General features: G+C 35.9%; 1 protein-coding gene across 1 annotated transcript in view; it reads right to left on the reverse strand.

Annotated features, from left to right (window-relative positions):
• hmcn1 (hemicentin 1) overlaps positions 1-27676 on the reverse strand; it is a 134288-nt gene that overhangs the window by 62899 nt on the left and 43713 nt on the right. The window contains exons 12-23 of the mRNA XM_056480757.1: positions 17729-17870; positions 15171-15298; positions 14899-15012; positions 14652-14810; positions 12350-12544; positions 10179-10274; positions 8249-8376; positions 7950-8094; positions 6428-6540; positions 5775-5934; positions 5447-5624; positions 3230-3357 (exon numbers count right to left, since the gene is read on the reverse strand). Coding sequence (XP_056336732.1) covers positions 3230-3357; positions 5447-5624; positions 5775-5934; positions 6428-6540; positions 7950-8094; positions 8249-8376; positions 10179-10274; positions 12350-12544; positions 14652-14810; positions 14899-15012; positions 15171-15298; positions 17729-17870 — 1686 coding nt within the window. The remainder of the gene's footprint in view (positions 1-3229; positions 3358-5446; positions 5625-5774; positions 5935-6427; positions 6541-7949; positions 8095-8248; positions 8377-10178; positions 10275-12349; positions 12545-14651; positions 14811-14898; positions 15013-15170; positions 15299-17728; positions 17871-27676) is intronic.

Here is a 27676-nt window from a genome sequence, read left to right on the forward strand (position 1 = left end):
TGGTGTTTATAAGACTCTATAATTATTATCACATTTTGCTCAGAGCAACTGAGGCAAAGCTGATCTCTCCAACATCACGCCATCCCTGCTGAAGCTCAATGTGAGCGTTGGAAGGTCAATGAATCTCACTTGGCTTTTTTAACGCACAGGGAAATTCACAAAAACATATACAGTTGAAGTCATAATTATTCGCCTTCCTAAATTATTAGCCCCCTTGTATATTTGTTCCCAAATTCAGCTTAAAGTGCAATTTAAAGACTAGGTTAATTAAGATATTTAGGCAAGTTAGGGTAATTCAAGAGCTCACATTTAGATATGCTTGACGTTAATAGCGGATTTGGCATGCTGTCCCGGGAGAGAACCCTGAGCTTGGAGATAATTGAGCCCAATGTTCCCGCCTGGTCAATAAGCATACTGTATAAAGGGGGTCTGAGATCAGGTGAGTCTCGAGAGCTCCCTCTGGAAAAGGGAGGAAAAGGAGGAGATGGGGTGGAAGAGGGAAATCTTCCAAAAATGAAGATGAAAAAATGAAGGGCTACGACCGATCATATCATGTGCTCCTTTCAAAATTACTTTATAAAACTTCACCAAGTAATTGTATAACAGTGTTTTGTTCTGTAGACCAGTGTTTCCCAACCCTGTTCCTGAAGGCACACCAACAGTACACATTTTCAACCTCTCCCTAATCAAACACACCTGAATCAACTCAGCAGAACATTAGAAAAGATTACAAAACCTGACACGAATGGGTCAGATAAGGGAGACATACAAAATATGTACTGTTGGTGTGCCTCCAGGAACAGGTTTGGGAAACACTGCTGTAGACAATCCAAAAAATATTGCTTAAAGGGGCTAATAATACTGACCTTAAAATGGTTTTAAAAAAATAAAACTTTAAAAATAAAAGACTTTCTCCAGAAAAAAAAAATATAGAACATATTATTCCTTCCTCTGATAAGCATAATTTGTAGTAGGGCAAACAATTTTGACTTCAACTGTATATAATAAAGATTAATACAGGCAAATAATATAATAATAGAAGCAAATGTCAGTGAATTGTTTCTTCGATGCACCGCGATGCAGACGTGGACAATTCGGTATCGGTTTATTAATAGATCATCACCGGTTATTACGTACTGACATCATAAAATGCTCTAAATACTTAAAAAGCAGACAACCATACACGATTCACTGCATGTGAGTTTCTGGACAGTTTTTAACTGATACTGATGTACAGCAGAACCAGGAGACACTATTTCACTGCTAGGGAAAAAATGAAAGCTCTCTCTCTCTCTTTCTCACTTCGGACCTTTGGTGGCAAGTTTGTAAGGTAACTTTTCCTCTCCTATATCGCTATTAAAGCAATACTTGTGGATCCTGACACTAGTGAGTATGTAGAGCAAGTTTTCTCCATGACATCTATCATGGATCAGCTGTGATAGCTGAGCAATTATTATGCGCATATAGACTGTTACCGCGCATTCTTCAGTGTTCACGTCACTCATCGGTGAATAGCACTGACAGTTTTAGAGCCAATCGCAGGCCTTACTGTTGAGCATGTGAATACAATGAACAATCATAGGGATGTAAGAATACGCTCGACAATGCTCAAAAAGCAAGCGGGAAAATATTTACATTAGTTTATTTGCTATAAATGCTTATTTTGTCTTCTGTGATTGTATTTGAGTTTAGTTTGAAACATTCAAAAAGAGTGTTTTTTTGATCAGGTAAAATTAAAGGTGCATCATATCTGACTGCTTGTATTAAAGGTTAAAAATTGTATTACAAATACAATTACAAATTTAAGAATTCTTGTGTTGTAAAGAAAAATATATAATTTTGGATGGAAAGTATCGTCAATGCACTGTGATGCACTGAGATATCGAATTGAATCAAATCGATGACATGAAAATCATAACCGAACCATGAGACAAGTATAGGTTCACACCCCTAAAAAATATAATTGTTCATTTCAAGAACATAATATTTAAATTTCATGGTTATGTTTACATTACAGTATATTACAGATACTACGATCACCAGAATGGGGAAGTCCCAGAGTAAAGTGAGAAAATTTGATACACCAGTGTTTTGGAATATGGAAAAACTGTATCTGATTGGACAGTTAAAAGATTTAACTTGGGCCAGCAGCGTAATTACAATAAGTGAGATCCGAGACGTGACTCGCCACAGATAATCTGTTGCGGGGAGTTAAAGTCCCTGGTGTCTGGCTGAGATCAATACCTTTCATTACGTTGGCTAGCTAAAGCGATCTACTCCCGAGAGGGGGTAGAAATCAAGGGTCGTGCAATTTACTTTAAGAAGGAATTTGAAATTGGGGGGCACATAATTAGAGCTGTAAAGCTTAACTTTTCGATTTTAGGTGAAAAATTTAATCTGTTGGAGATGCCCAATAGATTAATAAGTACCTAAAAATTCCACATAGGGAGGGTGATCACCAAAATGGGGAAGTCCCAGAGTAAAATGAGAAAATATGATACACCTGTGTTTTGGAATATGGAAAAACTGTCTTTACCCTGTTTTCATCTGTTTTTATATTATTTGTTTTTATTTTATTTATACTTGTCTCTATTATTCTTGTTTATGTAAAGCACTTTGAATTGCCACTGTGTATTAAATGTGCTATATTAATAAACTTGCCTTGCCTTACATTTTCATGGGTTTATATTTTTAAAAATACAGTCATGACTTGTCCTAAATGTGATAAACAAGTACCTGAAATCCAAAAATCTACATATTTGGACTTCAGTATATAGTAAATCATTGTACCTGAACAACCTGAAAGTGCTGGGCTTAGTGTCTGTCCTAAAAAAAGCATGTGTGCAATGTAAACACATGGGGGCAATAAACGTGTTGATTGCAGTGTGTGATGTGAAATTGACTATCAAATACGCAATAATCAGACACTTAATGATGCTTGTGCGGTGCTGTTTTACATGCGGTTTTTCAGTGAAAATATTTCTTTTATAGTTGTGGGTACAAGCAGAACACTTGAAATCAACTCAGGATGTTTGTTAAAATGCGACTGATTGAAGCCTGATGTCACCGCAGATGGCACTTGTTTTTTTTTCCAACCCTTGGCTGAGGTATGCTCATATGAACTTCAATGGTATGACGTAAAACTGTTTTTGTTCTAATAAACAAATTTTACATGGAAGAATCAACTGTGAGAGCATCCACGTGAATAACTGCGATCTGTTTCTCTTACCCAGAACGCTGAGTTTGACGGTCTGAGAGAAGTTTCCAGCTATGTTTGTGGCCACACAGAGGTACATGCCACTGTCGGTCACACGGGTGTCTGTGATCCTCATGGAGCCTGATGGCAGCTGAATGTGTCTGTGAGAGGAAGGAGGAAAGAAAGAAAGTAATAATGTTTTTTTTGCAGATAGAAAACCACACAGGTGCTTCTGGGTATACAGAAAAGCATCTGAAATGATACCTCTGTTTACTTTCATGGTGAGGTGAAGAAGGAGAGTTTAATTGCTGTGTAATTTTAATCTGACCGCAGTCTTTCTGCCTTAAGGCTGTAGAGTGAACATGAGGCTTTGAAAAACAATGCAGAAATAAGCAATCTGCTTGTATAGAAGCTTTACGGCATTTAAAACAATAGCCGTATTTAAATATTTCAATGAGATTTGATCCTTTATACCTTCTGAAAAAAGCATACATGTGGTTATATGCACATACAGCAGTGGGAAATAAGTATTGAACACGTCATGTTTTTCCCTGGGAATAATATTTCTAAAGGAGCTGTTGACATGGAATTGAACCAGATTTTAAAGATTTCTGACAGCTTAAAGACACCTCTCATATGGAGAATGAAGTCACATGAATTACTCAGGTGTGAGTTTTTCACAGACTTCAACAGTGTGTAAAAATCGTAATGGTTCTGTGGGTTTCGTCTATCAAATCTGATCTTTAATTTGTATTTTCTATTGGATTCAAGTCAGGTGATTGGCTAGGCCACTCTACAGCTTGACTTTTTTTTCTCTGAAAGAATTTGAGTCTCCTTGGCTGTGTTTTTGATCATTGTCTTGCTGAAATGTCCACCATGGTTTCATTTTCATCTTAAGCAGCTTATATTAATTTAAAATTACAAAGGGCAGAGGGTTGCTGAAGAACTACTGAGAGATTTCACCTGCTGTCTGGGTTTTCAGAGCCTTTCTACAGCTCCCTTTCTTCATGTGTTCAATACTTTTCCCCTGCGTCATTTCATTTTATTGCAAATAAATTAATTTGTAAACTAATTAGATTTGTTTTCTTTGCATATATGGATATAACAACATCTGGGGAAACTTTCAAGTCAACAGCACCTTTAGAAATACGTTTCTGAAAAAAATGGTGACGTGTTCAATACTTATTTTCCCTGCTGTATCATCCATGTGGTAAAAAAAGATTTGAAATTATATGTTTTTTGTGTGATTTTCAAAGGTTGGATTTATTTGAACAAAATTTACTGAAGGCAACAATATGTTGAAACATTTTGCGCTATATGTATTAAAAAGAATGTAATAGAATGTAGAATATAAGCCTTCTGTGTGCTATTTTTATGGCTTTCAACTTGGGGAAAAAATGGTGAGGATATGCCCCACCTACAAACTAGATTTGACTATATTAAAATATACACACACAGAAATATTTTGATGTGAATGTTGACAATCAGAATGTTGTACTTTTTTTTATACACATTTTTTTTTAATCAGGAATATTATATCACATATCATTATCATTGTGTTCTTTGAAAGTGATTTTATAAAGTGTTTATTACTTTTATTATATTATACATGCACATTGATATAGTTCTACACATTTTTATTCAATCTCATATCATTATAAAGTAGATATATCCAACCCAAGCTCATTCTAAAAAGGTACCTCTATATACATTTCTGGAGACTGCCAAATACATCCCAGGGGCAACGTTTTTTCGCAGTTTTTGTTTTCGCAAATCCACCAAAGGTCGCTATGTACGCTTTTTGAGATCTCAAATTTCTCTCGCGAGTGCCGTTTGCACCTACTGTTCTCACGCAAATCCATCAGAGGCCGCTGTCGACTGACTGTTGGACTGACTGACTGACTGACCGATTGAACGACCCACCCTCCTCCTTCCCTTAACCCAACCAATAGTATTTTAAAAAGCACAGATTGACCCGCCCACCCATTTCCCTAATCCTAACTGACAAATTTAAAAAGCAATCCAGAAAAAGAAAAGCCCTCAAGCGGTAAGCGGTAAGCTGGTAAGCGCAAAAAGGAATGGCATCATACCGCTCCGTACCATAGGTTCTTCTGGCTACATAATTTGCAATCTCCAGAAACGCATATAGGGCTACCTTTTCAGAATGAGCCTGTGTTGGTTATATTTGTGTATTTGACACAGAAACCTTCAATTGTTGTGAAGAAACACGGTAATAAGTGAAACTGATACCTGGACGAAAAGGGAGAGATGAGCTGCTTGTCTTTGGCCCAGGTGATGATGGGAGGAGGAACGCTCTCCACCTCACAAGGCAGTGTGACATCATCACCCACTATCACTGACATCTCCAGCAGTTTTTCTGAATTATCATGTGCGTCTGTTTCCCCAATACCACTCAGCTTAGGCCTCACTACACGTGTAGAAAGACAGAGCATAAAATTACAACGCACTAAATTTATATTGAGAAAACACACAAATAAAGCTGAACAAAATACAAGAATAAGAGAACAAAATCCTGGTAAAACTGAGCAGACATGGAGGTGGATCAAGTTTCTCCTACCATAGACAGTGAGCTGGACTTTTCTGGAGCTGTATCCAGCGGCATTGGTGGCTGTGCACACAAATTCACCAGACTCTTCACCGCTGGGAGAGTGAATGTGAAGACTGCCATCTTCAGCCAGAGAAAAGACACTGGCACTTAGATCCAGCAGCTCCCCTCGCTGAGGAAACATAAACACACGTTCATTTAATTACAACATTAGGGAGCAAAGTAAGGCACACAAAAAAGACCACAAAATTACAAAGTTGCTAATTATGTTTATCACCTGTGCCTTGTTTAATTTTCATTAGCTTGTGTATATTAGACCTCAGTTTCCTATTTGCTGGTAATTGCTGATGTCTTTACATTTAGTTTGTAACATTTTTTACTTTGTCTTTAGCGGATCCTGCTGGAACAACATCTGCTATTCCCTGCCTGTCCTGCTGTAACAGTAACATTATTATGCTAATAGTAATGATGAAAAATAAATATACAATGACAAAATAAGCAAAAACCAAAAACAGAGCATGACAGATCTGTGCGGGAAAGTTCTGCTATTTCTGACTTTCTAAGATTTCATCAAAAGTATCCTATTAAAGTTTATTTTCTGTCCTAATTCCTTTGTCTGAGAATATCTTAGTGAACAGAACAGAACATAAAGATTACACGTTTACCTTAGACCAAGTGATATCTGGTTTGGGAACACCATGTGCACGGCATGGCAAAGAAATGGGTGTTCCTTCAATAGTACTGAAAATTTGAGGGCCATGTTGAATAGTGGGCATCACTAGAGACAAAAAAAAATACATGAAGAAATATTTGATTGCAGGATTTAAAAATACTTACCTGTGCAACCAAGCTTTAAACTTTTTATAGGATACTGTATAGTTTCCTGGCTCTTAAGAGTGTTCTGTATTTGAAAGGTTACATTGCAATTTTATGTGTGGTTCCCAAAAAATGCACATAGCATGATCTTACGAGAACTCGCTCTATGAGCTACTTAGGAGTGGCTGTCCATGTCCACTTTTTCATGGAGTCATATCCTGAATGTTAAACCCAATAATCATTGTCTCATGTGGATTTGCAATCAAGACAAGCAGCAAGAACTAACTACTAAAGCGGCAAACTACAGACTGAGACTCTGGCAAAGGAAGGAAGCATAACTATTTCACATATTGTCAGTGACTAATTCAAACAAATTTATACAATTTAATTCCTTTTAAAAAAATGTATGTTTTTGTATGAAGAATGCCCCCAAACCCCACCTCTAAACCCAATTGCATTGGCAAAATTGAATTGAAATTGCATTGGCAAAATAGCTAAATAATAAAAAACAACAACTTGAGGTTGAAGAACATAAGATTATGCATGAGAAATTCCCAATATATGGATACTTTTTGTGCATGTATATGCAAGTCATTGACAGATTTCTTTAGATTTTATCCCTATTTTTGCCAGTCTTTCAATCATATTTCTTAATTATTGTCTTAATTATTTTATTTATTTGTCATTTAATTTAGATGTGTACTATTTTTCTTAGTTTTCTGCCCTTTTTAGTTATTTAATTCATTCATTCATTGCATTATAGTCACACAGCACTTAACTCAGTCTTCTTATAATGCACATAAGGCTTTAACGATTACTCCAAAGTACTCGCAGATCTACAATGATTTTTGCAAGTTACTATGGGAAAACAAGCATAACATTAAGTCATTAGTCATACTTTTTTTTTGCGATCTACTTTTGGTCTTATTAAAATTTATGAAGGTACTGTACTGTAGACTTTAAAATCCCATTTAAAAATGCAAGTTGTTTTCCTTCTGTTATTTCTCGGAAGAGAATGCAGCTCACACTGGTACTTCTGTTTTTAATTTTCAAAATGAATGAATCCATGATGAAGGCATCTGTTGTGTGGTAGAGGGAAATAAAGGCTTTTTGTGTACAGGAAATGAAGGAAGCAGAGGACTAAGCCATAGTCATAGCAGTCAGGATTCAAAGAAATAAAATCCTTTACAACAATAAAGTAAATATTACAACTGAGTTTAAATAACAGTCATGTGGAAATCTTTCTTTGTTGTTTTCTACATTTAAGGTTATAAAATAACATCAGCTATCCAGTGTAATGCATGAAAATCCCAGAAGATGTATGTCAATGTGCAAGTTTACAAGTGTATTTCAGTGTGTATGTTTTCCTACCATAGACGTTGAGAATGGTGGTACGGTTGCTTGATCCCACCACGTTTTCAGCCAAACATGTGTATTGTCCCCCATCCTGCTGACTGACCTGTTCTATATGTAGACTACCATCACGTCTCACAGTCACATATGGACTAGATGTAACCTGAAAAATGGTCACACATATATATAAAACACATTAAATTATTGTGCATGAGACGATTCAGTGTGTGTGCGTGTGTGTGTGTGGGTGTGTGTGTGTGTGTGTGTGTGTGTGTGTGTGTGTGTGTGTGTGTGTGTGTGTGTTTGTGTGAACTCACCAAGCCATTGTCGTGCAGCCAGTGCCTCTCAGGAAGAGGGTTTCCAGCAAGTAACACACAAGGAAGAGTGACCTGCTGGTCCTCAATTACACTGACCACTGTGGGACTCAGAGCTATTAAAGGGGATACTGCACACACACAAAAAATACAGATATTAGCATATATAGAAAGCTTTACATAGATACTATTCAAAAGTTTGGTCAGTCAGAGTTTTAAGGAACTTTATAAACTAATTAAACCAAGGAGCATTGCTTGATTGAAAGTCTCTGTAAACATTTATTTAGAATACATGCTTTTGAAGTTTTAATTATTCAAAGAATCCTGATTTTATATATATAATATCTATTGATCCTGATCCTGATTTTATATATATATAATATATATTTATTCAAACGCTTGAGCAAAATTTGCATGTTTTAATAATATCTGATCTGATCATGTGACAGTGACATGTTTAACTGGATTTTAAATATTCTGAAGCAGTGATTTTAATATATATATATATTCTACCTATTTGTAATACAACAAGGACTAAAAGAATAATGAATTTCACATCAAACCTTGAGGTATTGTGATTGTATGAACTTTCATTCTCTTAAAGTAGAAAAGACTTTCAAATAATGATCCTGATCATTTTAGATTCTTTTAATTCAATCCGAGGATGTTCTCAAAACAGTTTCCACTGGAAACACTGACATTAAAAGCTCAATGGACTGACCACACCTCTGCTGTTTTGCTTGTTACATTTCCATGGATACCTTGGAATACACATACAAAGTGTCACTGGGGTATTATGGCTCAGCTGAGCAGAATTATGGGATTGCTGAGATGCACTCCGAGACTGCATTTGTGACCTTTAGCTTGTGTTGTTTTTATAGGACCACAAAAACTCAGTGACTCCCTCTCACAAAGAGATACACTTACACGGGAGACACTTCTGATCTCGCACACAGTGTGCATTCCAACATGACACATCCAATTGACCCTTGCTGAGGTTTTGGCATGATATTTATTCTTAGAAGCTTTCAGTGTATTTATGAGTCTGGATAACAAAAATGTGCCTCCTTTTGCCTTCTCTTGAAATGTATACTGTACATTAGGTTATACATTTCAGGTCATCTTTTTATCCTATGGTGACATGTATCAAAATGCTTTCTTGAATGAGAACAAAACGGAGGCTGAGACTTGATTTTGTCTATATGCACATAAATATGATCCTTTTTTGGGGGGGTAATGTATTAAAGTGTCTAGCAGGCCAAAAGGGTGATTTCTTAACTAATAGATGTCATCCTGTGAGATCAAAATTCATAAAGTCGAACTTTACAGATGCTAAAAACAGACTACTGGTTCTTCAAAGACAAAAGTATAAAAGCATGCCTGAATTCCTTTCATTCTCTGAAGACAAAGCTGACACACACACTATGCTCTCAAAGGCATGCATGCACGCATTAGTTTGGTCTCACATGTGCAAAAAATTACCATCTATTAATATACAATGTTATTAACCAACCACAAACACACACTATGTATCTAATAACTAAAGTAAACAAAACTGCAATGCATTATGGATGTGTCAGTGCTCACATCTGGTGCGGTATTGCTCGCCATGAAGAATGAATTTGCGTTAACTCTGGTGTTGGTCTCTTATTATAGCATCCTATCTCTCTTAACTAGAACCACATGTACCCCTGTAGCCTTATAAATTCATATGGACTCCAACATCAAACTGAGCTGCTGAGGACCTCGTGAACTCAAGCTTACGGGCCTCAGGCTGAGAAAATGTACATGATAAAGGAAGTGGAAAACAATTCATATCCCACACCAGCTTCTTTCTTCAAGTGTGTTGCTGACAGAGGGATCAGCATAAACATGAAACATATGCTGCAGTTATCACTGGAGAGGATTTTTTTTGTTTTTGCAGATGACATACCGAGTCCTGTCACAGTGACTTTGGCCTTGACCTGTATTCTGCCAAAGTGGTTTTGAGCTTCACACACATAGGTGGCCTCATCCTCAACCCAGAGGTCTAAAAAGGAAAAACACAATCTGTTAAATGCATCAAAACACTACAAGTTAGTGTTGTCACGATACTAGAATTTGGTACTGAAATTTGGTACTCAATTGGTACTGAAATTTTAAAAACGCCCATTTTCCGCTAACATTTGATCGCTTTTTTGTACTTAAAAACCACTGATTGGCTGTTGTGTTCATGTGTTAAACAGATATTACTGTGATTGGTCATGAAGGTCATCATGTTTAAAATTTTTGGACCGACTGGTACCTATATACATATATACATATACATACAGACATATATATACAGTTAAAGTCAGAATTATTAGTCCCTCTTTAATTTTCTTTTTTCTTTTTTAAATATTTTCCAAATGATGTTTAACAGAGCAAGGAAATTTTCACAGTATGTCTGATAATATTTTTTGTTCTGGAGAAAGTCTTATTTGTTTTATTTTGGCTAGAATAAAAGCAGTTTTTAATTTTTATAAACCATTTTAAGGTCAAAATTATTATTCCCTTTAAGCTATATTTTTTCAATAGTCTACACAGAACAAATCATCATTATGCAATAACTTGCCCAATTACCTTAACCTGCCTAGTTAACCTAATTAATCTAGTTAAGCCTTTAAATGTCACTTTAAGCTGTATAGAAATGTCTTGAAAAATATCTAGTCAAATATTATTTACTGTCATCATAGCAAAGATAAAATAAATCAGTTATTAGAAATGAGTTATTAAAATTATTATGTTTAGAAATGTGTTGACAAAATCTTCTCTCCTTTAAACAGAAATTGGGGAAAAAACAGGGGAGCTAATAATTCTGACTTCAACTATATATATATATATATATATATATATATATATATATATATATATATATATATATATATATATATATATATATATATATATATATATATATAATTTAAATAGAAATATATTTTAAGTTTTAATTATTCCAGTGTGATTCCAGTCATATATTTATATATTAGTGGTGTCAAAATTAATTGTTTCTTCGGTGCACCGCGATGCGGACAATTCGGTATCAGTTCAGTAATAGATCCTAAGTGGTTATTACATACTGACCTCATTTATCTCATATGTGCTATGTCGCAGTAGCTTACTATGGGAGGGAGGCAAGCGATATTAATTTAAATGCAGAAAATCTGCACAATCCACTGCGTGAGTTTGCTGGACAGTCATTCACTGACACTGAAGTTGCAGCAGAAGCCCCTATTTCACTGCTATGGTGAAAATGAAAGTAAACTCCATTTCTCTCTCTCTCTGTCAGTGTGGCCCCTTTGACCTGCTGGCTTGACGTTTCCTCTCCTCTCAGCTGTTATAGCAATACTTGCGGATCCAGACTCCAGAGTGTCTGCACAGCGAGTTTTCTGCATTGCGTCTATCATGGATCAGCTGTGATGGCCATGTCCATTTATCAGCGTCACTCATTGGTGAACAGCGCCAGTGCATTAGATCCAATAACAGCCTTTTCTGTTATGCACATGACCAGTCATGGGCACTTAACAAGTTGCTCGACAATGCTCAAAAAGCAAGTTGGATAATATTTATGCTTGTTTATTTGCTTTAAATGCTCATGTTGTTCTGTGCATGTACTTGAGTTTTGTTTGATACATTCAAAAAGAGTGAGCAGGTAAAATTCAAGTTACAGTTCATATATCTGACTGCTTGTATTGTAGAAAATTCTACTCAAATACATATAAAATGTATTTTAAAATGATACATTTTAATACAAGAATTGTTGTGCTGTGAAGTAAAATATAAAATTGTGTATTGTGTATAAAATTATGTCAATGCACCGTGATGCACCGAGATTTCAAATTGAACCGAATCGATGGCATGATAATCGTAACCAAACCAAACTGTGAGACCAGTGTAGGTTCACACCTCTAATACATACTGTTTAAAAAAAATAAAGGGAACACTTGGAGTTACATTGTGTTGTTTAAATGTCCTCGTTGTTTTTTGTTTTGTTTTTTTTTTTGCAGTGTTTATAAAAAAATCTACATAAACTCTGTTATAAATAGGCCTACAGAGACAGAAAAAAGAGAGCAGAAAGACACTGACTGGTGATGAAAAGGCTCCCATCCGTTCTGTGAGTTACAGTACTCGGGCCGTGGCGCTGAGTGAAGAGTGCAATGCTGTCTTCTCTTCTCCAAGAGAGCTGAGGTTTTGGGTGGCCTTGTGCATAACATGGCATGGTAATGTTTGTCCCAATATCAGCAGAAAGATCAGACGGCTTTTTAGTGAACTGAGGAGCAGCTGTGGAATAGAGATAAAAAAAACAAATTGAAGGCTATAAATGAACAAAACAGCAGTCTGATTTATTATCAATACAGTAGTGGTAGATATAAGTGCCCTAGTTTTCTTAATTCATTTTAGAAGTCACTGATATTAATTTAGTTCAATAAAGTTTCAAGTTTTAATTCATGAATCTGATCTTTCTAAACCCCTCTTTTTCCGAGAGCCTACTTTGCTCTAATTAGTCTGTTTTGACTGGTGTACTGTTTACAATGTTTATTTCAACCAAAACATGCATTTCCATATCTGAATTTGTAAACAGTGATATGAACAACAACAATGGTATCAGTTTTAAATGATTAATTTGAGCCTAGGGGTGTGCCGTTTGACCAAAATTCCCTTTCCCGGGTATGCGTAATTTTGTCATTATAACAATGTATTTCGTGATTAGTTTAAATATTATACTGCAGGTAGCCTAGTTATTAATGGAAAAAGGCCTTTATATAATAAGTAACTCAAATACTGGACTAACCTTATTAACATTATTATAAACTTTCCTCAGTTAAACATAATTTACATAAGAAAAATATTAAAATATAAATATGTAAACACAAAAGTATTCTGACAAATCTCAGTGATTTCCTCATTACTATATATTCCTCAGGCATTGGATGTGAATTAGCCACGGCCCCTTATTTACATGTCGCGGTATACAAGGAAAAAAAAACTATAATGGTTAACAATTTCTTACACAGTAACACTATATACAGTCATGTCGTCCAGCCCTATTTAAGCCTGAAATTAGATCCAAGTATGCATGAGTTTGCTTTTAGAGCACAAAAAGCAAGATCGTCAAACTCTTCCAAGCTGCAGCTACAACTACAGTGCTTTAAAGTCAAAGCAGATGCTATTAGCGGAGAGCCAATTAAAGCCATAACCTGACATCATGCAAATTTGTAACAAACCAATCCAAGTTTCAGCAGGAGGTAAGACTAGCATTACTTTCGACTCATTTCGGGCAGTTCAGAATCATTTCTTTCTTCTGGGAAGCTCCATTTATCATACACTTCACAAAAACTATCCTACACGTTACATGAAAGCTTATACACTGGACCCTCGTTAATTGCAGGAGTTACGCTCTAAAAATAAACCATAATCCGCGAAGTATTCAGCTTTATTTTTTACAATTATTATAGCTGTTTTAAGGCTGTAAAACCCCTCACAATACACTTTATACACTTTTCTCAGACAGACATTAACATTTTCACACTTTTCTCTCTTGTTTAAACATTCTAAAAGTTCAAACTTTCATAGAAAAATAAGTTCAGTATTATAGAAAGAACCAAAGATCAAAACCTGTTTCAGGCGAAAACATTCATCGCTGTCAGCAAAAGGTTCATAAAGCTTTTTAGCTTTTGTGCAGATAATGTTGGCATCCAGCGTAATATTAATTTTCTTGCAGTCACTGATCCACAAAACTAAAGCAGACACCATCCTTAAGGGGGTCGCACACTTGATGCACCGCGCACAAGTAGTATGTTATTTAAAATGAAACTATAGGTGCTCTGTGGCGCGGCAGAAAACAGTGTCTTGAGTCGTAGCTGGGCACTGCAGACAACCGCCGGTGTGGATACCCTCATATGTTTACAATTCTAAAATGCATGACGCTGCGACGCATCCGGTGTGCGACCCCCTTTACGATGGTCTTGCTGCGCTCAGTTACAACACTTTTTGCATCTTTGTTGAAACTCACACTGCTAGTGATCAAAGAATTATGTTAATTTGGCAAGCTGAACGCATTCTGTACTGTACAGGAGACTGATTGTATAAAGGAGATTGATTGACAATGGTCTACAGCCAATCAGGACGCAGAAAAAATGCACTGTTAAAAAAAATTTGCAAAACTGCGAGGCTGCAAAAGGTGAACCGCATTATAGCGAGGGACCACTGTAAAAAGCATAAATTGAAAAAGCATAAATTCTGAAAAAGCATAAATTCAGCACATTAATTTTAACTTCATCTGAAAAAAACTGTATTGGATTAATACTGTATACTTTACAGACACATCACATGTCTTGCCATTTAATTGTGGAAATAGACAACATTATTCAGGGTATTATATCCTTACAGCCCACGTCCAGCGTGATGTAGCCCTGTGCAGAGCCAGCTGAGTTCACTGCCACACATGTGTACTGTCCTGCGTGTGTGTCCTGAGTCTGCTGAATGGTTAGAGTGCCACGCTGAGGGTCCATACTCAAAACCGAAGATGGCTTTAGCTGTAAGTCACCTGAGTACCAAACACACAGTGCATTAGGACTGCTCAACAGAAATGGTTAATAAATGAGAATAGGATATCCATAATGATACTAGCTGACCTTTGTACCACATGATGTCAGGATAGGGGACTCCTGTGACCCTACACTCCATTACGGTTTTCTGTCCCAGACCAATCAGAAGGTCAGAGTGAGGGACCGTTACCTGTGGAGACTCTACAGAGGGGTTCAAAGATCACAGGAAACTTAAATAAAGACTAGAGTTTGACTACAGAGTGGGACTGAGTTTGTCAAATGTCTAACGTATTTATACTTGCGAGACGTTTACCGGTTAAAAAAACAACATTCTTTTAGTTTTTTTGTTGTTTACTGACCGATGTAGCTGACTATGGCAGTTTGAGAGTCTGTTCCTGCCACATTACTCGCCAAGCAGCCGTAGGTCCCAGCATCCTTCAGCCCAGTGTTCTTGATGATCAGTGTGCCATCAGGAGTCATTCTGTGCCTGAGTGAGAATAGTATAACAGGCTAAAAACAATGTTGAAGAAATTCCAACTGAAATTAATATTAAATAGGGGTGAGGCTTTCTTTTGTGCATCATTCCCTTAAAGAAAACTAACAGTTAGAGATTTGGTTGAAGGCCCATTCACACCAAACATGATAACTTTAAAGATAACGATAAAGATACAGTTCCAAAAATCATTCACATTGAATTAGTTTACATGGACATTAATAATAAGATTTTAATACAACAATACTCTGATTAAGAGTCTACAATGTAAACAGAGACTGTTGATTAATTTAATCCAATTAAGATCATAATCGAACTAAACAGGAATCGAATTAAGACATGGATTATGCAGATTTTAGTCAGATTAAACTCCAGAGGAAATGTGAATAGCGTGGTGACACAATGACGTTAATCGAATCATGTGCTAAAACCAGGGTGCGAATTATACATTGACAATTGGAAGGGGTCAAGTTTTTCGATTATGTTCGGTAATATGCTTCAGGTCACCAAATGTATATATTTAATTTAATTACATCTAATTTATTAATCAAACTTGTTATTATGTTTAGTGTTTTGAGGGATATTGAGTGGTTCTCAATGACATTTGTGATATTAAATAAACCTATTAATGGATTACCATAAAAGACTGCGCATATTTGTTTATTTTGCTGTTTAACTTCCATGTGCAAGCTAATGCATAATAAAATACAAACTATATATCTAGTTTACGAACACACCTACAGTACAAATGCCTATGTTTTGTGAACTCTTACGCTGTATGTTGGTATGATATGCTGATTTTGGTGGTCAAATGTATATTGAAGTTATCTATTATTTTAATTATTAATATTATTTAAGATACAGATCAAAGCAAACTATTTCTTAAGGGCAGACCCCCCCCATACATCTTGTTTTGATGTCCTTCAGGGGGATCAAGAGTTAATTAGGGGGGTCTGACCCCCCAAACCCCCCTGTAATTTGCACCCTGGCTATGACATGTAAAACGGGATCATGAAAGGAACATTCAAAAAGCAACTCATGTAAACACCTTAACCTTATTCAGATTAAGGCAATTAATTCAATTACTGATGTCCATGTACAACGTAGTCATTGTTAAAGAATAGCATAGTTCACACCACAACTCCAATGATAAAGATACAAAGGAACGATATAGTTGGGATCACTTCAGAACAAATTTCCCAGCTGATGAACAATAAAAGTCTGACAGCCAGTCAGAATTCATTGAAAATCAAAGATACAGATTTAAAGATACAGACAACACTGTCGAAAAAAACGCTGCTTGATGTTAAGCCCTCTTTTAAAAGATCATTTATAGATAATGACTATTGTGGAAACAATTGGTTAAACCATGCGAAATGATGATAAAAAGAAATACACTCACTGGCCACATTATTAGGTACTCCAGTCCAACTGCTCGTTAACGCAAGTTTCTACTCAGCCAATCACATGGCAGCAACTCAATGCATTTAGGCATGTAGACATGGTCAAGACGATCTGCTGCAGCTCAAATTGAGCATCAGAATGGGGAAGAAAGGTGATTTAAGTGACTTTGAACTCCAATAGAGCACCTTTGGGATGTAGTGGAATGGGAGATGGAAGGGCATCTGCTGCGTAAAACATATGCTGGATAAGTTGGCGGTTCATTCCGCTGTGGCGATCCCAGATCAATAAAGGGACTAAGCCAAAAAGAAAATTAATAACCTCGATGAATCTATGCCATGAAGGATTACGGCAGTTCAGAAGGCACAAATGTTCCAAGGAGGTACTAGTAAGCTGTACATAATAAAGTGGCAAAAAAGTGGCCAGGGAGTGTATGTGGAAGTTATGAAAGTCATGCTGGCAAAACGAAGTATAAAAAATGAAAGTACAACAGGAATCAAGGCTAATTTCAGTGTGTTTGTGTAACCTTCTTTGAAAATGCTAGGTAACTGACTATGATTGCTAAATTCACTGTTTTATTAGACTGATTACATGTCATAAGCTCAATTTATTATGTTAAGACGCAGTACTAGCACAAACTGCTGGTTACAAGGGATAATGCCAAATTAAAAGCATCATCTAAAATTGAAAAGACCATTACTGTTCATCTGTGTGGACACAAATATACTTATTGTTATATTTATATTTTTCGTTATCATGCTTGGTGTGGACGGGCCTTTTAGAACATTGATATACAGTACAGTTGCTACTGAAGCCATCAAGTTGACATCAACAGAAGGACCCACACTCCAAAGGCTAATGCAAATGGTTAGACTTTGATTGAAGATTACCAAAACTTTTTTTTTTTTTGTGGATTAACTAGCACAAATGAATTATTCACCTTAATAATGTAAGCTAGCAAAATAAACATTGTAAATTATAATTTCACAGAGACTTTAAAAGTAAAACTGTTGGGTTTGTTACCTGCTGGACCCCATAATGAACATATCATTGTGAGTCCACACAACCATGGGTGAGGGGTAGCCTTTGGCTGAACACCTGATCCAAATTTCCTGACCGGTCCGGAACGTCTGGTTCCGCGGGTCAACCGTCACCACAGGTGGCTCTGGTACAAAAATAAGTCAATAATGTTTGATAACAACCAAGTTCTTTTTAAAACAAGTTTTTAAATGAAATAATACCTCCAAATTTAGCCTGTTGAATGATAAAACCAACCTTGTTAAAATGTGCCAATGTTACATTCCTTACGTTTTAGCATCACTCATAAAGTTAAATGTCCAGTGAGCAGCAGATCAAAGCATGTTCAGTTTTATCTAAAACAGATGAATGTGAATCTGGGAATGTTTCAATATGCTGGATGTCTGCAGTAAAATTGTTCCATAATATAGTACTGTGTTCATAATATAGCATTGTGCCAAAATGCAATAACATCCTCCTGTTATTGTATGTTGCATGAAAGCAACAACAGTTTTTTGCTAGCGGTATTTTCAGAAAACTGTAGTGAATTGATTGGTCTAATTGGATACAGAAAAGTAAGATTAACTAACCATAAGCCCTAATACTAGAAGACCCTATAGCAGGGGTCCCCAAACCTTTTCGGATAAAGGGTCAAAAACCAAAAATCATTGAGAGCCATGAGCCGAAGATAAACATACCAAACTATTTAACATTAAAGTTGGCATGGGTCATTTCAGAATTTATTTAATAATATTTCAAAAATAAATAGAAAACATCACTTAAATCTTAAGCACATAAACAATCACATTGTAAGACAGTGGAGGTCAATGTTGAATACACTAGTCAAGCAGAATCTGCCTTTGACTTGATTTGCCTACCAAAGTCTCTGCATCGTCCTCTATACATCGGGTGACAGTATGTACAATTTAAACTAAATTACAGCATTTAAATGAAAACATTTCATTTCATTTAGCTTTTTTTGTAACTTAACAATTAAACAAACAAATAAAGGGTTAAGTTAAATTTAAAAAGGCAATCTCTAAACCAGAGAAGCCCAAAGTAGAGCCCGCAGGCCAAAGTTGGCCCTTGGTAACCTTTGATTTGGCCAGTAACGTAACGTTATTAATGTAACCTTGGGTTTATTTGTTTTATTGCTAAGCTGTAAAAAGCCAAAAAAAGATTCAATTAAATGTTGTAAATGAATCAGACTTTTAAAATGTAAATAGTGTCACTTCACAGATGTATAAGAGGACAATGCATAACATATCTGCGAGAAAATCAAGGTATAGGCAGGAGCAGCTCGACTAGTGTATTCAGCATTGAACTCCATTGTGTTATAAATGAGATTGTTTATGTTTTTACTGTTATAAGTTCATTATTAAATTTTACAAATGACACTGCATTAGATAATATGATTTAAAGCAACACTAACTAGTTATTTTTATACGCAAATTTAATACAGGTTTGGTATACATATTTTGCCCACAGCCCTCAATCAAGTTTGCTTTTTGGCCCTTTGTAGGAAAAAGTTTGGGCGCCCTTGGGCATCTTTCCCCCTCTCTTCTCTGAGGGGATGGCGGGTCAAATTAAAGGTTATCATGGGCCAACTTTGGCTCGTGGGCCCTAGTTTGGGCATCTTTCCCCAATAGAAATCACATAGCTACACATTAAATGAACTGAGAAGAAACTAGAAACTTATTCAAATCTATTTAAAATACATTAGCATTCACTGGATAATCCTAATTTTGCATCAAAAAATAAATGGATCAATCAAACACTGGTTCTTGACTAGGGGTTCAGGGTCCACCAGGGTATCTAAGCAACCTTCATATGACAAAACACTACAAATCTAAATATTTCTTATTTAAATTTTGTCTTTGAAGAATGGGAATCTCCACTTTCTTGGAAAACCTTGATTTATGCTGAAAACTTATTTTAAAAGTGTGATTTCTAGGCAACATTAACAGACGTTTTACTCCATAGTCAGTTTTATAATGCTGAATGGACTTTTGTCATGACATATTTAGTTAAGTTGACCAAGTTCTGCAATGTATTTTTGTTAGATTATACCAATAAATCAATGAAAAAATTAACGAAACCTGGGACAGTTATGGGGTACTCATAATGTTGAAGAATGGGGTGTTGAATTGATAAAGCTTAAGAAACAAGGGCCATATTGGGTCATATCTCACTAAACAGTTGGATGTGGTAGTCTAATTTTGACTTTACAGATGTGTGTTTGTAAACATCATAACTGCATCCCATCATTGTTCACACATGTTCCCTGAAACACCCCTGTAAAAGTGTCCTGCTTTACACCCATGATTTGATACTGGAGTCAGCCAAACCTATTTCACAGCAATTCTCCCATCATCCCTTCTATCTTTTTACAGAATCACTAAAGTGGGATTATTGGTTCCAGATTCCCTGAGGTATGCTCTTGATCAATTCATGATGTGCAGGCCAGCTGAATGAGACTGCCGGAGCTAATCTGATGTGCGTCTCCGCTGTTTTCTGACATCCAGTCTATGCCTGTGCCATATTCCAGCACCGCAGGATGCGTGACATCATGACCAGAGACAGGAAATACACACGGAGCTCTATTACAAAAACTAGTGTGCTGCCTATATAGGGTACTTTTTAAAAAAAGATATTAAATAAAAAAGAACTGTGCAAGTGATTTAATTGAGAATGATTTTAATAGGCAGCAACTCTATGTGTAGGGAAACCGGAGCACCCGGAGGAAAACCATGTAAACACGTGAAGAACATGTGAAATCACACAGAAATGCCAATTGGCCCAGCCAGGACTCAAACCAGCGGCCTTCTTTCTGTGAGGCAACAGTTCTAACCACTGAGCCACCGTGCCGCTTCTTGTCATTACAGAAATAAATAACACAAAACAAAACAGATATTTTGCATCATAAAAATATACACAACATTTATGTTGCACAAGTAGCTCGCTAATTTCTGGATCCGAGCAAGCCTCTGTTAAAGTTTGGTGTTAGCATGTATGGCAAAGTCCTGTTTCTTAAATACCACAATTTTATGTTTTTTTGCGTTCAGTATTATTCATTCATTCATTTTCTTTTCGGCTTAGTCTCTTTATTTATCCGGGGTCGCCACAGAGGAATGAACCGCCAACATATTCAGCATATATTTTATGCAGCGGATGCCCTTTTAGCTGCAATCCATCACTGGGAAACATCCATACACACTCATTCACACACATACACTATGGACAATTTCAGCTTACCCAATTCACCTGTACCACATGTCTTTGGACTTGTGGAGGAAACTGGAGCGCCCGTTTAGTATATGCTTATGTATTAACTGCAATCTTAACCCAAATAGTTGACTTTGCTAGAAAATTGTGGAGAAACCAATTGCCACTAAGTTTTAATTAAGCATTGCCTTTAAGTTTTAACAGTTTTTAAAAGTTAAAGTTTTTACTAAACAGCCCTAGTCAAATTAGCATAAAAACTACAACCTTAAGTTCTGTTAATTAGACTAGGGTTTAACAAATTCTACCTCTCAATCTTCTCTAACTGTAGCAAATGTGAATCTGTGGAGAGCTCAAAGGGACATCTTTTTAGTCATGCCCAAAGTTTTGGAGCAAAATTTTCAGATTCTACTCTAAGGCTTATTCTTGTGACCTCACCTCTGATCCAGACAGGTTCAGTCATCAAATTAAAAAAGCTGTCCAATATGGAATGGTGGTAGCTAAAAAAAATTTATCTTTGTCTATGGACAAAGGCATCAAAACCACTTTTTAAATCCTGGCTTTCAGAATTCTCTAGCACTTTACATTTAGAGAGACTTAGACACAATCTATCTGATAGCATTTCTGGCTTTAAAGCCACCTGGAAACCCTTTTTTTAATTATCTGTCAAATGTCAAGGATAACAGTTTAAATGTATGACCCTGTCATTATTTGCAAGATCACCATAATGCCTGTGCCCACTGGCCTAGAAGTACATGTGTAACATTGTAAACCTATGTATAAAACTGGAGGAACTGATGTAACAATGGTTTTAAAGTCTTTTGTCCCTTTTTTGTTTTGTTTGCCTTTTCTTTTCTGTCTGTATAGTTGTTTTTGTTTTTTGTATTGCTCTGTGTTGCTTTAAGGTTCAAATAAAAATACAATATAAAAAAAAAAATAAGACTAGGGTTGTTTCACCTTGTGTAAAATGTTAAGTGGTTTAAGGCAATGGGTTTCCACAGTTACAAGCAGAGTCATCATCTATTTGAGTTAAGAGTGTGAATTCTATCACCTCGTCTGTAATCTTGGATTTTCTATTGAGTTTGTGATACATTCAAATGTCTGGGGTCAAATATTTTGGAAAAAAAAATCAATACTGTACAGCAGGGACTCATTAAACAATAAAAAATTAACAGTAAATACAAGGTCATAAAAACTTACGTTATAAAAACTTTCAAGGAACCCTGAAAAAACTGGACTGTACTGTTTCCCCAAAAATACCAATACTAATACTCAATTATTTATTCACTTTCCTATTTATCAGGGGTCACCACAGCGGAATAAACCACCAACTCAATACTAATAATATTATACGAATAAACCAACAGCAAAACAAAACATTGTTTATCAACAAATCAGCAAATTTTTATTATTTCTGAATAATTAATAAAAAAAATCTTGCCATTACAAAAATAGTTTCCTGAAATTTGTTTATTTATTTCATAACAAGGGACAGTGTACATTAATCAACATTTTCCAAGAATGTAAATGTACCCAAATTAGCCTAAAGACTTACTGGTGGTCCATTAACCAGAAGATAAAGGCCATACCAATAATATTATAATTTCAAACTATAAACAATAGTCAAATGAACAACAAAAAACAGCCACAACAACTACAATATCAAAAGCCCCATGTTCACAATATTGATTATTAAGAAGTAATTTCCTAAAATTATACTTTAATGAATTAATAGATACACATTCTCTAACAGAATGTGGTATCAAATTCCTCTGATGAGAAGCTCTAAAAGAAAAACAAGCTTGCCATTAAAGAATTAATTTACACTGCAAAACATAGAACAAAAAAATTCTTTCATTTTCCTTCGGCTTAGTCCCTTTAGTCATCAGTGGTCGCCACAGCGGAATGACCCACCAACTTATCCAGCATATGTTTTACACAGCGGATGTTCTTCCAGCTGCAACCCAGTACTAGGAAACACCTATACACTTTCATTCACACACATACACTACGGACAATTTAGTTTATTCAATTCACCTACAGCGCATGTCTTTGGACTGTGGGGTGGGGGAAACCGGAGCTTCCGGAGGAAACCCACGCCAATACGGGGAGAACATGAAAAGTCCACACAGAAATGCAGCCGGGACTCAAACCAGCGGCCTTCTTGCTGTGAGGCGACAGTGCTAACCACTGAGCCACCATGTCGCCATAACAAAAACAAAACATTTTTATACAAAAAACATTTACACAATATTTTTGTTACACAAGTAGTTTGCTAGTTTTTGGATCAGAGCAGGCCTCTGTTAAAGTGTTTAAGTATCAGTAACATGGCTAACATACAGCACTCAACAGGAACAGAGCTCTCCAAGACTTCTACTGTATTTCCAATGGAAAGCTTGACTGGAATGACTGACGTAATTTCCAGAACTCTACTCTGTCATGATTAAATTGGACCCTGGCAGACAAAAAGCGTCTGTTGTGCACGAGAGCTGCTGTGTGTTGCATGCTCAGGCGGTTAAGCCATTGCCGTTAAGGGGTCACTCTGTATTTAGTAGTAAAGCTGTAATTATCCCAGGTCTTACTCACTAAATTGTACTCTAATAGACTCTGTCTGCCTAAAGGCTCAGTTTTAACAACTCACTGATGCTAAGCCTCACCAACACCTTCTCATCCACTCTTTTTTTCCAGAGGCTACTTTAATATAGAATAGGAATATATAAACTGCTATCCATAGTTGGAGCAAATTGATCTAGAACATGGATGACGTATTTTTAGCATGTAAATTCTATGGCAGCGCTTATTGAGATGGTTCAATCAAAACTGTAAATTTGATGTGGATTTACTCATGCTTAAGCCATCCAAAATGTAAAAATGTACAGTAGGTTCTCAGTCAATCATTAAAAGAAGATTTTAAACTGTTTTAGCTAAAAACAATAGTCAGAAAACATCAAAAATAAACAAATAAAATGCAATACATACAAAAATAATAATATTGCAGTTTTTAGATGACCTACACCTTTAATAGTGTAAATGTATGTGATTGAATGAGAATTAATGCATCTATTGATTAATGAATAAATTAACTGATTGATAGACATAATAATAGTTGATGCCTATGAATAAGAGTTAATGAACTGGTGGCAAGAAAAGGAAGAAAAGTTGTACACCAAAGATTTTTGGTGAGATGTAAATGTCTAGAACTTCTCCAGACCCTCTAAACACAGTGATGAACATTGTATGGGGCTGTGAATGGTGTGTGTGTGTGGACAGTACAAGTCAAAGTAATGTTGTGTAAATGATTATGGCAGATGACTCTGTGGTCTGGCTTGGCATCACTGTGTCAGCAGTCCCACTTCAAAGGGACCATAATGACTAGCACAGCACAGGAATCCCAGCAGGTGGTTATTACATACACACACACACACACACACACATGCACTGTGTCAGTCCAACAGTGACAGCTGTTTAAAAAGCCAACGACTGACACACAGAAACCATGAAGTGTCTTAGTGCAGCAGAACCAGAACAAAAATAGAGGGTAAGGGAAAAAAGGAAGCAGAGAATGATAGAGGAGGAAGGAGACAGAGATGATAAATGAGAAACAGAAATATTTTTATATTTAATATAACACAAAATAACAACAATTTCAACATTAAATAGGAATACATTTGAACACACTTCATTTGAATTCATTTTAATGGGGTTTATATGTGTATGCCATTTATTTGTATGCTTTGAGCTACAGTTTTAGTACTGTAAATATAATAATAATAATAATAATAATAATAATAGGGTTGTCGCGATATAATTAATTCATATTATGATACTATACTAGCTGAAGTATCACGATAATGCACTACTGTGCACTAATTCATGAATCAAATTATGAAGAAAGTTGTCAGAAATACTATATTTTACATGTTATAATAGGTCTACTTGAATTTAATTCATAATTCTCTTATTATTGAAAAAAGAATTATCTCCACGCCACTTCACTTAAAATGTATTCATTCTTTTTGTTTATAAATTTGTTACAAAAAGAGCATTTTTCCAATAAAACTAGGCTCTATGAAGTGGTCAAAAATGGTTTCAATGTTTCCTGTTGCTATTTTGGGTTTTTCATCTATTGTCTATTATCTTTCAGGTAACAATCCAAAGGATTTCAAAATTTCACTATGTGAGTCGTTCTTTTTAAGAGATTGTCACAGTTGTTGTAGCTATTATATCTTACTGACATGAACAGAAACGAACAGATTCAGAAGTGCGTTCACAACATCAGAAAACATTAGAAAACATCAGGAAAATGTTCAACCTTAAAGGGCTCCACAGACTATTGAAATAAAATGGTCTATTGTTGCACAAATGTGTGAGCATTATTGACTTTTTCACAAGCAACATTATCTATTGTAGATAGAATGTTAATGACGACACTACCATTTACAAACTACAGCAGCACCGCCAGTATTTTGGAGCCATAGTATCGCAATACTACCATAGTATTGGTAAATTGTGCAACCCTAAATAATAATAAACTTTCTTTAATATAGCGCCTTTTTAAAGTAGCATCTGAAAGCGCTTTACAAACATAAAATACAGAAACAAAATATGTATACAAAGATATATGCAAAAAAACTATTAGACAAAAAACTGTTACAGTCAAAGAAATAATTAAATAAAAAAAAAATTATATATATATTTAAAAATCATATAAAAGCTACTATAAAAAAGTAAGTTTTAAATGACTTAATTACACAGAGTTCTGCATTTTAAATTTAAAAGGGAATGAAGAGAATGTCTGATTTCCTATAGATTTTAGAAGCACTGAGGAATAAAAAAATGACAGAGAGAGGAAAATAAACCTAGACAGAGACAGAAATGCAGAGAGAGAGACAGAAAGAGGGCAGAGACAAAGCCAGCACCAAAGGGAAATAAAGTGGGATGCAGGGAAAACCCGTTCCTCAGGTCTTGGGAAAGAATGTTGTGGAAAACTAAGAGACACATCACTCAGCAATGAGGTACAATTATACAGTTAATGTCACTCCCGCTCTCCTGCTAATAAAAGTCAAGCCCGGCCCTGCTGGGGCCCTCGGGGGCTTGACACATTTAATCATCATAAAGTATAATCTCAAATCACATCTATGCATCAATATTACCTCTAAACACAGTGTTTTCAAATCAAAACAGATTTTTTAATTCATTACAACAGTGCATGACTAATAAAAATAGCTTCAGTATGACAAACAGAAAACAAGCCTTGATTCTGTGAGCGATATATAACATTAAACTTCAGTGTGGGCAAATACAGTACTTCATGACCTGCACAACCAAACTAAAAGTCTTTTTTTATCCAAGTTTAGTTTGGTTGGGTTGGTTAAATGTTGGTTTTTGCGTTTAAAAATGCAAGATGGTGCAAAGATGATTATGTGTTCAGGAATTAATGTATTTTAACCACCATCAAAGGATATGAGATGCAACGGACAGTCTAGTGCATGTTTATCAGAGAACGGAAAATCAACAGACAAGTATAACACCGTGTCCTAACAACATGCGATGCATCAAGATTCCAGCAATAAGTAATTTAAAAACATTTAAACACCAGCCATTCATTTAAATATCAGCCACTGCACTCCTGATGAAATGGTAAGGGTGGATAATCTAGTTAATACATATTTAACCTTTTTAATTGTTTTAAAAATACATAGGCTGTGTGTCTGATGTAGTTGGTTTGCACTGAGTCACTGACTTTCAATTTGAAACCATTTGCTAGGTATTTAATTTTCAAGATCTGAGGTAGACAATCTGCTGCTGCTGTTTTTAGTAAAATGGCAATAAATGTCACACAAAATGGCGTTCAAACACACATTGGAAGCATTTAACAGTGATTAAAGCCCATAATCTGTATCTGAGGAGATAATTGTCATAGCAGTTTATGGTGTTGGTTTGCTGCGACGTTGCAGAAAAAGAAATTGCTTCTGAAAATAGAAATTTAGCTTGTTGCTGTTACGTATATAATTAGGCCAAAACTCGTTTTAACATAAAAAAGATTCCTTTTATCACGTTTTGTGGCACCGCATCACATCTCATTAGGACACAGTGTAACTGTCACGATCACTGGCAATCCAGCATGTGCAGATTGCCATCGGACTACAAATCTTCTGGTATACGCTTATTTCATGTAGCAACCATTTTAAAGAACCAAAGCGAGGCCGCGGTGGAAAGAAACCCGAAAGTATAGGACCAGCACTGTAAACATTGCAGTAACATGCTGTGGACTATAAACCTCCAGCTGTTGCCGAGATTTTAAAATGCAGAAATGCTGTAAACATCACTTTAATATCATTCAGTAAGTTGTAATTTAACAATTAAAAGCAATTTAGCGTCAAACAACATCACACGCGTTCATAAACAACGCTGATTTACCATAGTATTCACCAGTGCTCATCAGTTTACCCCTCTTCACCCAGTGCAAATACAGATACACAGACATTGGAGCACGAAGCAGCCGTGAAGATCAGTCAAGTCATCAAACAGATCGCTCGTCTGTGTTTGTGCTCTGTAAACAGCGGAGGGTGAACTGATGACCTTCTCGGCCAATCACAATCATTTCTGTTGAGCACGTGAACACAATGGCAAATCAGCGCTGTTTTAAGAAAGCCATCAACGGTGCCTTAAATGTTAGCGGGAAATTGACGTTTTTTTCTTTTAATTCAGTATAGTGAGAAGTCTAATATA

This window comes from Danio aesculapii, chromosome 20 (assembly GCF_903798145.1).
Source record: "Danio aesculapii chromosome 20, fDanAes4.1, whole genome shotgun sequence".
In the NCBI taxonomy this organism is placed as follows: Eukaryota; Metazoa; Chordata; class Actinopteri; order Cypriniformes; family Danionidae; genus Danio; species Danio aesculapii.